We start from the raw sequence: 17383 nt of genomic DNA on the forward strand, positions 1-17383 counted from the left end.
ACATTTCTTGGGTGGAAATGCATTTGCCAAGCCACCTACACTCCCCCCCCCTTCCCTTTAAGACACAAATTGAAGACATTTTTAAAAATCTAAAATGAACTCAAACAAAATCACACTTCAGGTGTCAATGATTCAAGCCTTTCCTTTTACATAGACTCAATGCCATATTTTTCTGCTTGGGCCCCTCTGTAAAAACATGTGTGCATCATGTAATTTATGAATGTGGACAATATGTTAATTTTACAGAGAAACACATGCCTAAGTTAATTGAAATTAATACTTTCATTTGGTATTTAGGCAGAATACAAACTTGGTACAACTACTTCCTGATTATCATGCCTGAGCACTTCATGAATAACAGTTGTCCTTTATTGCTATTTTGAAAACATGTCAACACTATGAAAGGCTAAAATTATTTTAGTGGCTAGGGATGAACTCCTGGATTCCATCAACCCTCCCACCAAATATTGTTTGAGTAGCTTTCTCACAAGGCATGTTAGAAAATTCAGCCAGACAGGCAGAAAAACCTTTCACAAGGCATTTTCCCGATTCTCATACTAGCAAACAGAAAGCAATATGGTTAATATTTTTAATTAAACACAAAAGCTTCCTTGTCAGCATAATGGTGTTTTTCTAGATTATGAATGCAAGGTGCTTTATTATGATGCAGAGATACTGCCTTACTTCAGGGTAATGAGAACAGCTCCACCCTTTCTGTTGCCAACATGATTGTTCCCAACAGTGGCCAGCCAAAAGCCTTCCAGGAAGCCTACAAGCAGGACATGAAGACATCTACCCATCTCTTCCTCCCCTCACCCCCATTTGTGCTCAGCATCTGGCAGTCAGAGGTATATAGTCTCTGAAAATGGAAGCTGTGTTTAGCTGTTATGACTACAAGCTGCTAAAAGGCTTAGCCTCTATGAATTTGGCTACTTTCCCCCTTTAAATGTGAGCTTAGCAGGAGCCCTGCTATTAGCCAGAATGAGGCAACCAACTCAGATGGCAGGTGCTGGGAGATAGCAGCAAAGAGAGACTTGTGTGCTGAGTAGTCTGCCCTCCACCATGCCTTCAGGTGGAGTGAAGAATATTGTCCCAACGCTAATATCAAAGAAATAATCTGTTCAGCTTTTGGTACTGGGAACGGGGTAGGAGCACTGTCTTGTTCTTCACCTCAGACAGCAAATTGTCTTTGGCTAAAAATAGTCTTGAGGCAGCAGCTTCTATTAATTTATTGGATAATAAGATTGCAATAATTTTTTGAATATTTTAATTTCTTTTGTTTGTTGTTTTTGTTTTTTGTTATTTCTGTTCAAGGTAGCACCCACTCATTCGTTCTGTGAATGGGAAATGAGCATCAGTCCTCAACAGTTCTATTCAGGTCTTGCAGATTCAGGGCAATGCCTTTCTTTACTGAAACAATTCATCTGCAGTGTGATCTTTTGCTATTGTCATCCCAGTGGCATCACTAGGGTTGGTGGATTACCACACTCAGTGTAGTAACTCATAGTGTCACCCCCATGGACCTCCTATTCCTCCCTCCCTTCTCACCTGCCCACAGTGCAGGGCAACAGCTGGCTCTGAACTATGTTACCACATTGGCAGCCAAGGTGCCAAGTAGAGGTAGCATCAAGCTGGTCTTTCTTTTCTTTTTCTGCCCACAAAAGGGGAAGTCTCTTAATGGCAGTTGAATGGGAGGGATGAGCAAAAAGCCTCTGGGCATGAGACCTGCCATTCATTGCCCTTCTGGTCATTTGCTTGGGGTTATTTTTATTTTTATTTTGCCTCAGTATTGGTTGCAAATGCAGGGAGTCCTTATGAAAATTTCATTTTGATAAACAACTTTGGTGTCACTCCCTCTGATGGTGTCACCCAGTGTGGTGTGCACCCCCTAGTGATGCCACTGTGCCTTCCATTACTTTAGCGAGCTTTATCGTCCTTTCCAATGAGATGTGTTGTCTCATGCTATGTCCAAAGTAAAATATCCTCAGTTGAATCATCTTGGCTTCTAGTGAGAGTTTGGCCTGAATCATTCTAGGACCTATTTGTTTGTGTTTTTGGCAATCCATGGTCATTATTGTTCAGTAATTTCTTTCACTGAACCTGGTGCAAATAAATTTTGCTGGTCGTTTCTTGATATCTTTCTGACTGTTTAACTGTCAGTCCATCTTTAACGGTTGGTACTAAAGACATCTCTAGCCATTTTTGAAGGAAGCATTATTTAGTGACATGTTTGAATTCTTGAGATTAAAAGCTGTGATTAGCAGAATCAGCTACTGAAAAATGTAGCCATATGGGACATTGTAAACTCATTAGATGATAATGTATCATCTTGTGAGAGAAATGCTTCACACGTTGCACAGTTTGTATAAGAATGGGGAGCAACTCATAATTATATTGGATTACAGCTCCTGCCATCCCTGAATGTTTGTCATGCTGACTTGGGCCAATGAGACTTGGACTTCAACATCTGGGGGTCCATAGGTCCCCTACCCCAACCTACATGGAAGACTTACTTTTTCTAAGACATTACATGAAACCTGCGTATAGGTAGCACCTTTAAGACTAACTGGTTTTTATTTTAGCATGAGCTTTCATGGATATAAACCATCTTCTTCTGAAGCTGTTTTAAAGATGTTGCCACATTTCTTTTTTTCTCTTCCCTTCCTTCCTTCCTTCCTTCCTTCCTTCCTCCTTTTTATGATGCAAGAAACTAACATGGCTACTGCTTTGAAAACTATGTATAGGGTATGCACGCGCCTGTGCCTTCACCTTCATATTGCCTGTTGACCTATGGCGATCCCATTAATTTCCTAGGGTTTTCTTAGGCAAGGAATATTTAGAGGTGGTTTTGCCAGTTCCTTCCTCTGAAATATCACTCAGAGCTCCTGATACTCATTAGCAGTCTCCCATCCAAGCACTAACCAGGCTGTTCCTGCTTAGCTTTCAAGATCTTGGTGCCTTTAGGGTATCAAATATGGGTGTCAAATATGATAAACTGATGAAACGTCTAGAGGATGATTCATAAAAGTAAATCTGATGCCACTAAAAGCACAATATACCCCCAGGGCCATGTGAATTGCCTTTGGGCAACTCTAGCAATAATCCTGAAATATTGTTTTGGTGCAAGTCACGTTCAGGTGTTATCTCCTTATGCTGGTTGTTTCCAGTACACATAAAATGAGTAAGAACTGGGGAGGACATGATGCAAACATAACTCTGGGAACGTCATGGTCCAAAAGCACACAACTATCACCTTAAAATGTTTGGCTCTGGAATACCTTGAAATCATATTTAGCTGAACGCTGCTGTTGCTTTCTTTTTTCCTCTTCCACTATTCAGCCTGAAGCATGATATCCCTATGCCAGTTTTTCCATCATAAATAAAGATTAATTCATCAGCAGAGGTGGGCAAACATGCCGTATTGATATTCATTTGTCTTGTCTCAGAAATTATTATGTTAACGCCCCTGCCTACTAAATTGGAAACAGTTTGCTAATTTCCAAGACAATCTGATGTGTGAGCCAGGGAGGAACAAAACTTGGCCTGTCTCTCCTTGCTTTTGTGCTTAGGCCCAGGGTTGGGTGGAGAGAATTGTGGTGGTTGGTGAATAGGATGTGGAAGGCAACATCAGGGTAGGGTTGTGATGGTACTGACAGACTTGAATTGTCAGTTCAACTGATACCCCATCACAAAAGGTCATTATGTGTAGGAAATCTTGGGTATGACCTTTAGGGCTGAGTGGGAAGCTTGTTTCTACAACCTGTTTTAATGTGAGACATCTCAGAAATAGATTGTAAAACTAGACAAATCGGGTGTGTTTTGCTCTGTTGCTGCATGTTTTGCTGGGAAGTTCTCATTTGCATTTCTCACTTCCCACAACATGAAGATATTCTGGGGAACACAGAATTATTATTATTATTATTATTATTATTATTATTTTAAAATGCACATTTACAGTTGTCAGACAGTACAATTTACATCTAGGTTTTATAGTAATACTTACATAGGTGTGTATTACATCTATGTTACAACACCTTACATTTTTGCAGCTTTTTTTCATTGGAAGAGCAGCTGTTCTTTTGTTCATGGATTTAGATCAGGAATCCGTGATGCTATAATCTGTGAAAATTTACCTGTTTGTCCCTCCCCTTTTGTGAGAACGACAAAAATCTTTTGAGGTGTTCCTTATATAGATAAAAAAGATTTTCTGTAAAGCACATTTAGTTTAAAGTTGCAATACCTGCAAGGGTCCACTGGGAGTCTCTCATCCACCACCGATCAGTTAATTTCATTTCTTTGAAAGGCCACATTAAGGTGAGAGATGTGGAGTGAATTAAATTATCTCTCTTATTATTGGAATGATATCATTTCTTTGTATGCATTTTCAGCTGTGCAAATATCTTCACCTGGTAAATTCAAAGGTAGGTGAGGAACTGAATCTTTAGGACTATGCTATATGACCAACACGGCTACCCCTGGATATGTTTTCCAGTTTTGGTAGGTTAGGGCTATGGGTCTCCAGTGGTGATATTTGGCAAACTCATCATGGATTTAAGACTTGGCAAATAATAATTAATTTGAACATTTTAAAAATGCATAAGCCACAAACAGCTGTAGTTGCAAATAGCAATTAAAGGTTCCAGATGCTGATATGTATCCTTATCCCCATCAAAAGACTCATTCTGGCTATTTAAATATGTCCCTGGTGAGCATTGGGAAATGACTTCGTGTGCAAACCTTGCTTCTCTGTGTAGGCCTCCTTTGCTGCTTTAGAGTAAAAGCCGATCACGTGAGTAGAAACTTGCTCTGGGTTATACACGATACAAACCACACTGCAGAAATAATCCAGTTTGAGATCACTTTTAACTCCCCTGGCTCAGCGCTAGGGAATCCTGGGAACTGTAGTTTATTGTGGCACCAGAGCTCTCTTACAGAGATGGCTAAATGTCTCACAAAACTACTATTCCCAGATTTCCCTAGCATTGAGCCAAGGCAATTATAGCAGTCTCAGGCTGGATTATTTCTGCAGTGTGTTTTGGACCCTAGAAGCAGAGTCAAAGACAACTCACTTGAGGTCGGCCCAAGATGTTATGTAGGATGATGTGGAGTGGCACCCTATCCCCAGGTCCAAGTGTCTCAACCATTCATGTGGACAGTTTTGGATTTTGGAGTATTTCAGATTTTATAATTCCGAATAGGGGAAATTTAAGCTGTATTAGAGTATTTTGTGGCTTTCAGACTAATGAGTCAACTGCAGTTTTGCCTCTGCTTTATGGGTTGACGCAGTAGTGATGTGTTTTTCTTCCCCTGTAGCACAACAACAAACAAAAGCAAAAAAACATGTTCTTTAATACTGGTTACTGATAGGAATTGTTATGTTTGGTTTGCTTGCAGGTCTTCATTGCCGTAAACTGCCTCAGTACAGATTTCTCTTCTCAGAAGGGTGTTAAAGGACTTCCTTTGAATCTTCAGATTGACACCTACAGCTACAACAACAGGAGCAACAAACCTGTCCACAGAGCTTATTGCCAGATTAAAGTCTTTTGTGATAAGGTAAAACAACAGGAATCAATCAAACAGTGGCTTTAGAAACATTGTTATCTCCTACAGCCAGATAATTAGGTTAGATAGTCAACTCAGTAGCACATGTAAACAGGAAAAACAACACCAGTACTCTTTATATTGGATATTATCTGCTACTTCTGGGATCTTTGAGATCTATCAAATGCAGCGTGATTCCATTTATTTCCATCAGATTTAATGAAAAAGAAATTACTAGGGAAAGAATGCCAGGCAAAAAGTCTCAAAACAACATGTGTGTACCAGTGTGCTCTATTGATACTATGTATAGTCCATGTCAAGTAGAAAAATATAGCTATAATTCCTTTATTTTAACTGTGAAGTGTTTATTAAAATTGCTAACCATCCAGACGTATCTGGCTCTTCTAGATTTGACAGTTATCCATTATCAAAGGTAATTATCCATGTAGTTTGACCATTAATCATTTTGCAAGCTTCGAAAGCTTGCAACAAGTATATTGTGCATTTTGGCTGGCCAATAAAAAGGTATCACTGTTTGATGGATTTTTGTTTGAATTTCCTAAATGGCCAACACAGCTACCCCTGCATCTTTTATAGTTATGGGTTGCATGGGAGATGAATTCTTAGATCTATTACACTTTTTCTAATAGATCTCAGAGAAACTACTGTTTTGAATTACAACTGGCCATGCTGGTTGGCGGATTCTTTTCTTTTCCAAGCTCTGAAAATAAAGGGAATCTACAGCACCACGAAGTATTAGTCATGAGAGGACCTAAACTGGGATTATTCTTAGTTTTTAGGTACATAATGGTACACTTCACCTAATCTCCCAACTTTGGCCTACTTGGTTTTCTTCCCAATGAATTCTGGTGTTTGCACACAGTTCGTGTCAGATAGTCATTCTGCCCAAAGATTCTGCCTCAGTTACAAGAAATCATGCTAAATCCAAGTAGTACGACTCCCAAGAACAAGATCTGTTTGTTTGCTTTTGTACTATTACTCAAGACAGCTCACTTTTGAGAAACAGCAAGACAAGTTCAAACTTCTGCCCTCTTGATCAGTTTTTGGGATGGTGAGCTCACATTTTGTTCAGTTTGGAATTTCTGTGGTCACAATTTTGCATCATTCTTTGCTTGCTTTTAGCTAGTAATTTCATCTAAAACTCTGCACCAATGTTGCCTGTAAGTTTTATCTTGGGTCCAAACACACATTACAGAAATAATCCAGTTTGAGACCGTTTTAACTGCCCTGGCCCAATACTACGGAATTCTGGAAATGGTAGTTTTGTGAGACATTTAGCCTTCTCTGCCAGAGAGCTCTGGTGCCACAATAAACTACAATTCCCAGGATTTCATAGCACTGACCCAGGGCAGTTAAAGTGGTTTCAAACTGGATTATCTCTGCAGTGTGTCTTGGACCTAGGTTTTATCCTCTTTTTGTCTTGAGCTGATTTACTGCCATTGTTTTGTTGTTATCTTATCTTTTATGTTATTAATTTACCTGTACTTCCTTCAGAAAACTTTTAAAATGTGATTGATTCCTGATCACTCAATAGTAGGGGTGAGGAAAGACTGTACAGTATCTCCAAATGTTACTGAACTATAGCTCCAAACATTTCTTAGTATCAACTCTGATGGCTAAAACTAACGGGATCTGCTGTTTGGCAGTATCTAAAGGGCCACAATTCGCCTGCTCTGGTTCATAGCCAGGTAGATGGGCATGCCATTAAAAAAGTCTGGGTTGTGTCTGGAAAAGAAGCAGGTTTTTCAACATTGCTTCTCTGTACACTGTAAATTCCTGTCTTGTACTTCTTATGTGCATAGTTTACACCAGCAGAGAGCAGCGCAAGAGTACAGTTGGCCCTTCTTATACACGGATTTTTTATACATGGATTTAAGCATACACGGTTTGAAAATGTTCCAAAAAAGTATAAATTTACCTTGATTTTCCATTTTTTATAAGGGACACCATTTTGCTATATCATTATATTTAATGGGGCTTGAGCATACACGGATTTTGTTATACACGGGGGACCTTGGAACCAAACCCCAGCGTATAACAAGGGTCCACTGTAATAATAAAGACCAGAGTAGAGGGGATGGTTATTCCATGTGACCTTGGCAAGTCACATTCTCTCAGCCTCGGAGGAAGTCAAAGGCAAACCCCTTCTAAACAAATCTTCAAGAAAAGTCTGTGATAGGTTAACCTTAGTGTTGCCAGAAGTGAACAATGATTTGGAGGCACACAACAACAAAGTACACATGCACATGTTTTATTTAACTGGCATGTTTGAAAGCCAGCATAGTCTCATGGTTTGAGTGTTGGACTAGGACTACAGGAAACCAGGGTGCAGATCCCCATTCAGCCATGGGAACCCATTGGGAGATTTTGAGTGAGTCTCACTCTGAACAAATCACACTTTGGGTGAGTCACACTCAGAGCCCTCTTTGAACAAATCTTGCCACGAAAACCTAGGTAGGATAAGGTTCCTATAATATTTTAATATAATAATATTTATTTATTTATACTCCACTCTTCAGCAAAAAGGCTATCAGAGCGGCTTACAAATTGTTAATTAGACATTCCTATAAGTCAGTCAAACTGAAGGCACATGACAACTACAAAGTGCTTCAAGTATATTGCCTCAATATACACCTTGATCCATGGCAAGAGGCAGGTAATAAATAATAATTTATTATTACTATTACATTACAGATTTGGTTGAGACTGAGAGAGTGCCCCACCTCTTTACACTGCAGAGTAATTTTTACTTTTGCATCATACATGTTTGCTTGAAATCAATTTCAGCAGTTACTAGAAAGGAAACAATAAACACAAAGAATCAGTCTTAGGTGTTCTTTGTATCTGTGGATATTGCATCAGAGTTTACCAAGTTTTCATAATTTACAATGCTGCTGGTCTCCAAGTCTTGGTTCAGATTACCATAAATTGAAGTTGACTAGATCTGTTGTTGTTGTTGTTGTTGTTGTTGTTGTGTGCCTCAAGTTGTTCCTGACTTATGGCAACCCTAAGACAAACCTATCACAGTTTTCTTGGCAAGTTTCTTCAGAGGGGGGGTTGCCATTACCATCTTCTGAGGCTGAGAGAGTGTGTCTTGCCCAAGATCATCCAGTGGATTTATATGGCCAAGCTGGGATTCCAACCCTAGTCTCCACAGTCATAATCCAATGTTCAAACCACTGTGCTGACTCACAGATGTAACAACAAAAACATGTTGGAGAAAGCCATAGTCAGTTGTTTTCCTGTGCAGAAGGTATATGTTCGTATAGCAAATTGTGTTACCTAAATGTATGCCTTAAAACAGGGCTGGCCAGGTCATTAGGCACAGTGAGATGATTGCATCAGTTAGTAGCTGTTGGCAGGAAAGCAGTTGGCCCTTGGTTGTTCTCCTGTGTCCTTTGGCTGTCTCTCTCTGCTGGAGGACATTGTTGTCCTTTACCTCAAGTAGCAAAATGTCTGAGGCCTGGCTGGTTCAGCTTTAAAAAACAGCTTTTCTTGCCAAACCTGTACAGTATGCATTCCTTTCTAGTTTTCTGAACATGATGAACCAGTTGATTCCACATTAAGGCTGCAGTCCATCCTAAATATATTTACAAGGGAGTAAACTCACTCCTGAGTAAACATTTAAGTAAAGTATCCAAGTGGATCAGATTGAGCAGGTAGCAAACTTGAAGCAGTAATTTTGATTCTTGCTAGTTAGGTAGATGGACACCACACATTTTTCTTGCTGTTGAGATACTTTTTGGCTTGAATTTCAGAAAAGCTACAGCAGTAATGGAAAATGTGTACACTTTTTTAAAGCACATTTCCAATTTCTTGTCAAAAATATTGCACCTGAAAAAAAAATGCCACAGGTTGTGAAGTACAGCTATAAGGAGGTGTGTTGGTTGAAAGATGGTCCAGCCATTTCCTCAGTGACAACCTTTTGAAACAGCTTCACAAATTCAAAAATTTCTGGTTGACTTGGTGGAGTGGCTGGTGTGACTTCCACAATGTTTGATCTGGGAGGGACTAAGCATGTGAAAAAGGCAAAGAAAAAGAAGGCAGAGAATCACTTCAAAGGTGGAGAATAAGAAGACACCTCTGAAAGCAATTTCTCCTCTGTTGATCTGACAGGGTGCCGAGAGGAAGATCAGGGACGAGGAACGAAAACAAAGCAAAAGAAAAGGCAAGTGCACTGACCCCAGCTCCCAGCTGAATGCCTGTAAGTAGAAATATATATGTTTCAGTGCCACCTAATTTAGAAGACAAGTTCAACTTAATCTTCTTTGAAAACACAGGCAATGCCCTAATACAATGCTTCTTTTAAAGGGGAGTTGCACATGCAGACACAAGAGAGCTGTTAGTGCAGTTTCTCCTTGTTTTACTTAGCATTCTGCTAAGAGATGAATGTGTTTACTTTGGAGAGAGAAGGGAGATGATGATTAAGCAAGGAAACAGCTTGCATCTAATTGCACTAGGGATGGAAAGAATAATAACAAGATTTCTTAGCCTTGATGGGAAAGGGTGTTTCAACACTTTGAGGCACACCCTGTTGAAGACACAGTCAACTGCCACAAGATTTTAAAAATATATTGGATGTAAAGGTTTTTGTGCATCTAATGATGTGCCATCACTAAAGGCACGGTTTCCTCCATTGTTCACAAGCAGTCCAGAAATGAAACAAACATTCACAAAACCTGCTATAATTTTGCCCATTGGAGTGAAAACATTTGATAGCCTTCATTCTTATATCTGAAAACAACATTAGTGATGATTTGCATACCTAAATTGCACCAAGGAAAGGAGGCTACCTGACAAACAGTAATTGGGAGGATTTCCATAGGATGAAGAAGAGATGATGTTGGAGAGTTCTGAGTGTATTTATTTATTTATTTCATTTATGCTGCCATCTGGAAAGGAACCCAATAATGTATCTGAGTCAGGGCTGGGAGTGCTGATTTTGTAAAATATTTCAGCATTCCTTGGGATATGAAAATGTCACCATTATATTGCTCTCCTGCTTATGACCTCAAAGGTATCTCAAGATGACTTTCAAAATAAAAAAAGCAAGAGTTAATTCTTTTTTTTTTAAGTTTGTGGAAGGTGCTCCCTGTTCTCAGTTCCAGTTGCCCCAGTCCATTTCCCTCTCTCCTGGCTTTTGCGGGTGTTAACTCCTCAGTCCCCAATTCCAAGTCCACTGAAAATGGAGAACTTTGACTTCCTCCTCTTAGGGTTCCCTCCCAATATGATCTCATACTTCTGCAAACCATGGTGATACCTTCTAAGATTGCCAGGTGAAATAAATTACTCCTCTGCTTTTAATGGTTGTGCAGAAAAGAGAATTTCAGCAGATGTTGCCTGTTATCTGGTTGCATGACAAGCAAAACCTGTTGAAATTCTTTCATCTCTTGTTAGTTCTACTTTTATTTCAACAGGTTTTTTTTCTTTCCACCAGTTTCTGATGTCAAAGTGCCCATGCTCCCATCCCACAAGCGTACAGACATCACTATCTTCAAGCCATTTATGGATCTTGATACTCAGCCAGTCCTCTTCATACCTGATGTTCATTATTCCAATATTCAGCGTGGAGCTCATGTATGATTCTTTTATTTGTTTTATATTGGTGGGATGGGATTACAGTAAACAGATTAACAAAAAAGAAGAAACAAGTGGAAACTTACTTCTCATCTGACTGCACAAAGTAACTGAGGTGGGAATTTGGCCCAGGACATTATCACATGGAGTATAAGGACGGGAGTGAAGTGGATTGCTCCCATCCTTATGCCTGATTGTGCAAAAGATTATCACACACGTCACACTCATCCTGTCGTTATCCTGTCAATGATGTAGAATTGTCCCATCAGTTTTCATTAATGGAAACTTCCATTATTGAAAAATGACAGGTCATTTCCACTTCATTGACAGGATAATGACAGAATAAGTGTGACATCATCTGATAATCTTTGTGCGATAAGGACGGGGCAATCTGCTTCGCTCCCGTCCTTTACCCTGTGTGATAATCTCCCTTGTCTCATCTTCTGTTATAATGAACGCCTTTGTGTGTTTGGGAGTGGAAGGTGGGAACAGGTCACAGATTCCCCCCCCCCCCTGAAGATTGAGATGCCAGTGATATGAAAGTTTAGTTTTAACTAAAATTTATTGTGTCTCAGAAAGTATTATTTCATTCCTTTCTGCTACTGTTCCAATTACAATATCAATAAATGTTCAGAGACCCTTAATCCAATTTATTTGTAAAGATCAATTTCTTCCACAATATCATGCATGAGCATCTCCAGGTGGCTCACAGTCAAGGAGCAAGAACTTTCAAAGTTCAAGAGAAATCAAAAATAAAAAGGCCATAAATAGAAGCAACAGTAAAGATTCTCATGGTATTCTCTAAACCAGAAAAGACACAAACCCCAAAACAGCAGCTCACAGATCTTTTAATAACATCCAATGTTTTTAAAACTGTTTTACTTATCAGGAGAAGGCTAGCAGCGAGGGATCAGATCTTATTTCCTCTCCTAGGACTTTATCACACAGGCAAATTGGTTAAATCCCATGTAGAAATGGGATTTAAAAGTCCACAAAACACCTGCAAAAGTGGGATGTTTTTCAGACGCATTGATGTCAGTTGAGAAATAACACAGCATTAATCCAAACATAAAGTTGACAAAAAAAAAAACCCTCCATTTTACTTTTGGAAGTTCCCCAAAAGTAAAAAGAAACGAGTTTTATTGACTTTCCATTCTGATTAATCTTGCATTATTTCCCATTGATGCCAACATCGTCTGAAAAACTACTCGCTTTTGTGGGTTACTTTTACTTTCTATTCAGGTTAACCCTGAATGTCATGTGAAAAACAACCCACTTTTGTGGGTTGTTTTCACTTTAAACCCAGTTTCTGTATGGGATCCATCCTACGTGATAAAGTCCTTACAAAGGAAGTGAGTCCGGGTGCCATTGCAGAAAATACCAAAACAAAGGAAGAAAGGGAGATAATGGGTGTAATTCAGTAGCCAAGTTTTCAGTGTGGGGGGAAATTAAGCCAAAGAAGAAAATGTAGAAGAAGCCGGCCTAAGGACACAGGTCAGAAAGGAGTAAATTTTGTGGACTTTGGAATGGGACAAGATGATGAAGATTTGGTGATGGGATGGAATCTGTCCAGGCATTGGAAGCAGGGAGCAAGGTGGAAGACACACAGGAAAGAATAAGGAAAGGGAACAAAGCAGACCAGTAGCACATGTTTCCTAGTTCTACCTGGTTTCTAAAGTGCTTTTCTCCAAATTGCTTGGTCACCTTATACTAACAGAGAATGTGATATTATAGTAGTCATTCTTTTTGTTGACCAGCTGTTAATGGTACTCTTGAACATTTCCAGAATTGACTGATTTTTATTTTATTTTGCTCCCACTTCTAGGTATTTCCTCTTGCATCTGATGAACTGGAGGGAGAAGGGTAAAATATGTTATTAAGTTTCCTACTTTTGTACCAATCTTTTTGGCGGTGTTTTTTTTGGGGGGGGGGGTATTTATTTATTTATTTATTTATTTTTCTGTTGTTGTTTAGTTCTGGTTGAGTGGTAATCTGTCCAGGATAGGCAGCTTTTTATAGAATATCACACTAAATCACGACAACTTAAATAAGTACTGTACAGTATAGTTAAAAGCATGCAAAGGTCAACATTAAAATAGAATTAAACTATCTACAATAATAAAACAATTGTTAAAAACACTTAGAAACAATAAAAAGTTCAAAAACCACTTAAATTTTAACTTGTATGTTCGTTTGTTGTTTTTTGTTCTGTTTTTTAAATATCGCATTGAATTTAATACTTTTTTAAGGAGGGGAGGGTACCAGGGATTTTATATGTTTTGTATTTTTAACTTTGTTAGCCTCCCCGATTGTTCTCAGAGGGGCGGGATACAAATAAATTTTATTATTATTATTATTATTATTATTATTATTATTAAATTAAAAAATACATCACTCTCTTAAGAGGTCCTTTCTTTTAAGATCCTTTAATTTTAAAAGCCTGATAGAATAAAAGTTTTTTTAAAAAAACCTATGGACGCTTCCTCCCATGTTGCACCAGTCCAGACACTGAACCAAGGTGTTTTCAAGTATGTTTCTTCTATATCCAACATAGATCTGTGGCAACAAGATATGATCCCTATCTCCCAATGTGAGCCTACTCATACACTGAGATCCTTATGAAAGGCCTTTCATGCCCTCAGCCTAACCATCTTTACAGACATGGCTGATGGGAACACAAGATAGGGCTTTCTCGGTGGCTGTTCCTAGGCTGTGAACCACCCTTTCTAATGGCCCCCTTCGTCAGCAATCAAGATATGAAAACAGGGCCCCTTTTCCAGGGAAAATGAAGTAGGTTTTCCACTTGGTTGTTCAGTGAAAGTCAAGCATGCGATGTAAACACGTCTTATGCTATCTGATACTCTAGTTCCAGTGTCCTTGGAGTATTTGGACGAGAAGTGGGCTGAAACTCTTAACAAGTTAAGAAGAATGTTAAACAAATTGTCCTCTTCTTAGATTCATTAACTGAAAAATCAACTAGTTCTTACAACAGAGTGTTCTCCACTCATTTCTTTCTGATATTGACAGGCTGCATTGAAACACTGGCCATGATCCCACCATCCCTGTTCTTAGGGATAGGTCTTACTTTAGCTGCCTGCAATAATGCAAGAAGACTGTTTGGATTTGTATCATTGCTTGATTGTCTGTTTGGGTTTTTTTAGGAGCTCTACAATGAAGAGAGGGCCTTACTTAAATGAAGATGATTTTGCTGCCAGCCCAATTAAGTTATCACGAATAGAAGAACCCAAAAGAGGTAAATGCCCTAATCATTTGGAAAGAAAAACCTGTTTAGATTGGTCCTGTGTGCCCTCTAGAAGAGTGCTTGCATAGATAGGAGCTAGCTAGCAGCCATTGTATGAGCCATGTCTCCTTTGTGATTTATTACATTCATTTACATCATGAGCACAGAGAGATGGTTCCTGTACAGAGGGCTTAGTTTGTGGTCAAAGGATGACTTTGTCAACAATAAGAAACTGGCTCTACAAGGGAGATTCCTCTTCAGGTGACACAGAATAAACATATATCCTCCAGTTTGCAAAGTGTGTGGGTGGGGTGAGGCATATTCAGATTGCGTAGGAAATAAACCAAGAAAACTTTGGTTTCTTTATGCATGTGCACACGCTATGGCAAAGGTGGGCGAAGTGCAGGCCGTGGGCCTCATGCTGCCAACAGGGCCCACAAGGGGTTTAAAAAATTCAAAATACAATTTGGACAAGGGCATTTCCACATTCCCAGAGGGGGCCCCTGGGCCACTTTAAGCCCAGTAGGGGCCTTTTGTGAAATAGAAACTTATCAGGAAGTGACCTCTGCTCACTCCCTATTGTTAAAAAGGCCTCTCTTGGCATAAAATGGCCCAAGAAGGTCCCAAAACATGGTGAATATTGCACCCATGTCCCCTGGAGGGCATTTGGGAGCAAACAATTTTTTGGTCACAGTGGGTGTAGTGGAAAAGAGAGTACAGTCTTCCAAGGTCTTCTAGGTCCCTAGCCTTCCAGTTGCCCTCCCCTACTCTGTGATAAAGGCATGTTCAGTGTCCTTTATCAAAGTTATTCATGTGTATCAAAAGGAGCCTTGGCTTACCCAGCAGATGTAGGAAGCAAGTGGGAAAGGACTGGACATTGGTCTGCAAGGAAACACCGGGATGTGGACACGCTTCAGAAACAATGTTGTGTCTGCACATTGTGTACTTGGGGATCAAGTCCAAGGTATAAAAGCAGACCTAAGCCGGAGAAGAATGTTCGGTCAGAGAAGAATGTTTTCTCTGTGCGACTTTCCACAAGGTAGATCAGCTTGTTTTTCCATTAGACTTTGACTCCCAAAACAGGTTATTGGCTCATATAGAGAACCTTAGGAACCTGTGCACATTGCCCTTTTATATTCTTGCCTCCACTTCTCCTTTTCTTTCAAGCCCTTTTGCTTTTTTCAGTGTGGCACTGATGTCCTAAATTCACCTTTGTCAACTGACATTATGGTAGTACAGTATAGTATAATCTAAACCCTATGTGTGATAATGCTATCGTACGCAGCAGATACCAGTTTTTCAGAAGGGTGAGTTAAGGACACTCAGCATGTTACTCTGAACTTCCTTATTTTCTTTTATCTCAGGCATACGTTTTCCTGTGTGGTAACACTTTCCATGTGCTTGGGAAGGAGCTAATTTCAGAGCATTTCTGCCAATTTAACCTGGATCACCTATTCTCAGTGGTTCAGCCAAAGCTTGGAAAATATATATATTTTTAAACTACAGGTTTAACTTAACAAGTCCAGTGGTCTTGTAGCAACTCTGGTACCAAAACAAGGGAATGTTTCCAAGTTTTGGTTTCAGTGATGGATTTGTTTCTGTACTATTTCTTCATGGGTAAGCTGGCACACCATTTTAATATGTACCTGCCCTGGATCATTATAAACTCAAATATTTAATGCTTCACTGTTTTGCATCACTGTTGTTGTTTTGTCTGATATCTGTCCTTGATTGGATTTCCCCTTTCTTCCTGACATGACTTTGTTGGATCCAGTATTGTTGTATGTTCGAAAGGAATCAGAAGAAGTATTTGATGCACTTATGCTCAAGATACCATCCCTGAAAGGTCTAATGGAAGCTGTAAGTTGCACAATTCTTTATTATCTAATTTAAGAAATGAGGAAACCTGTTGTTCTGCACTTTAGGGGTACACAACTATGTGTGTTACTCATATAGACATCTGAGACATCAGCGGTGTAATGGTTGTTAAATCTGCACTGCCTAAACCTAAGCTGTATGTGTGTATGTGCTTTCAAGCTACCAGTCAACTCAAAGTGACCCCATGAATTTCAGAGGGTTTTCTCAGGCAAGGAACACTTAGGGGTTGTTTTGCCAGTCCCTTCCTCTGAAATATAGCCTATCTGGTATTTGTTGACAGTCTCCAATCCATGTACTCACCCTTGCTTAGCTTCCAAGATCAGATGGGATCTGGTGCCTTTAGACTGTTTAGGGCACCATAAGCATTAACTGTGCTCAAATGGTTTTGGCTCTTGTATGGCCTGAGTAAATATTGGCCTGAGGTTTGTTTTTTTTAATGATTAAGGTCCAAAACACACTGCAGAAATAATCCAATTTGAGACTGCTTTAACTGCCCTGGCTCAATGCTAGGGAATCCTGGGAATTGTAGTTTATTGTAGTACCAGAACTCTCTAACAGAGAAGGCTAAATGTCTCACAAAACCCAGAATTCCCTAGCATTGAGCGAGGGCAGTTAAAGTGGACTCAAATCCGATTATTTCTGCAGTGTGTTTTGGACCTTTGTTCACTTATAAAATGACCTTCTGCAAGAATTAGAAATATAGAGGAATGTTTAGATTTTCAGTGATTCTTCTATGAACTGAGTAGACAAACCCCACTTCCATTTGTGGATGCAGCAAAGACTTTGCTAAGAGGAAGGAGATCCCAAGTGTACCTTGGGACTTGGAAAGCACAATTTGAAATCACAAACAGCAGGGATGGCACAAAGCAAAGAGCAGGCAAAGCTGATAGATCGAAAAGGAGCAAGACATTAGCTTAGCACTTAAAAGGCCCAGAAATTGAGTTACCTGAACATTTAGAACAACTTCCTGATGATAAGAGCTGTTTAACAGTTGACAGTGTGTGGAATATGAAAGCTGGATGGCCATCTATCAGGACTTCGGAGTGCTTTGATTGTGTCTTTCTGCATGTGAGGGGATTGGACTGGATGGACCTTGTGGTCTCTTCCAACTCTCTGTCTCTCTGT

The 17383-nt window shown here is 39.6% G+C and overlaps 1 protein-coding gene across 1 annotated transcript in view; it reads left to right on the top strand.

Annotated features, from left to right (window-relative positions):
- GRHL1 (grainyhead like transcription factor 1) overlaps nt 1–17383 on the top strand; it is a 76064-nt gene that overhangs the window by 50919 nt on the left and 7762 nt on the right. The window contains exons 10-15 of the mRNA XM_042457576.1: nt 5395–5553; nt 9679–9766; nt 11000–11139; nt 12965–13002; nt 14301–14392; nt 16155–16240. Coding sequence (XP_042313510.1) covers nt 5395–5553; nt 9679–9766; nt 11000–11139; nt 12965–13002; nt 14301–14392; nt 16155–16240 — 603 coding nt within the window. The remainder of the gene's footprint in view (nt 1–5394; nt 5554–9678; nt 9767–10999; nt 11140–12964; nt 13003–14300; nt 14393–16154; nt 16241–17383) is intronic.

The sequence above is a fragment of the Sceloporus undulatus genome, chromosome 1, assembly GCF_019175285.1.
Source record: "Sceloporus undulatus isolate JIND9_A2432 ecotype Alabama chromosome 1, SceUnd_v1.1, whole genome shotgun sequence".
Classification (NCBI taxonomy): domain Eukaryota; kingdom Metazoa; phylum Chordata; class Lepidosauria; order Squamata; family Phrynosomatidae; genus Sceloporus; species Sceloporus undulatus.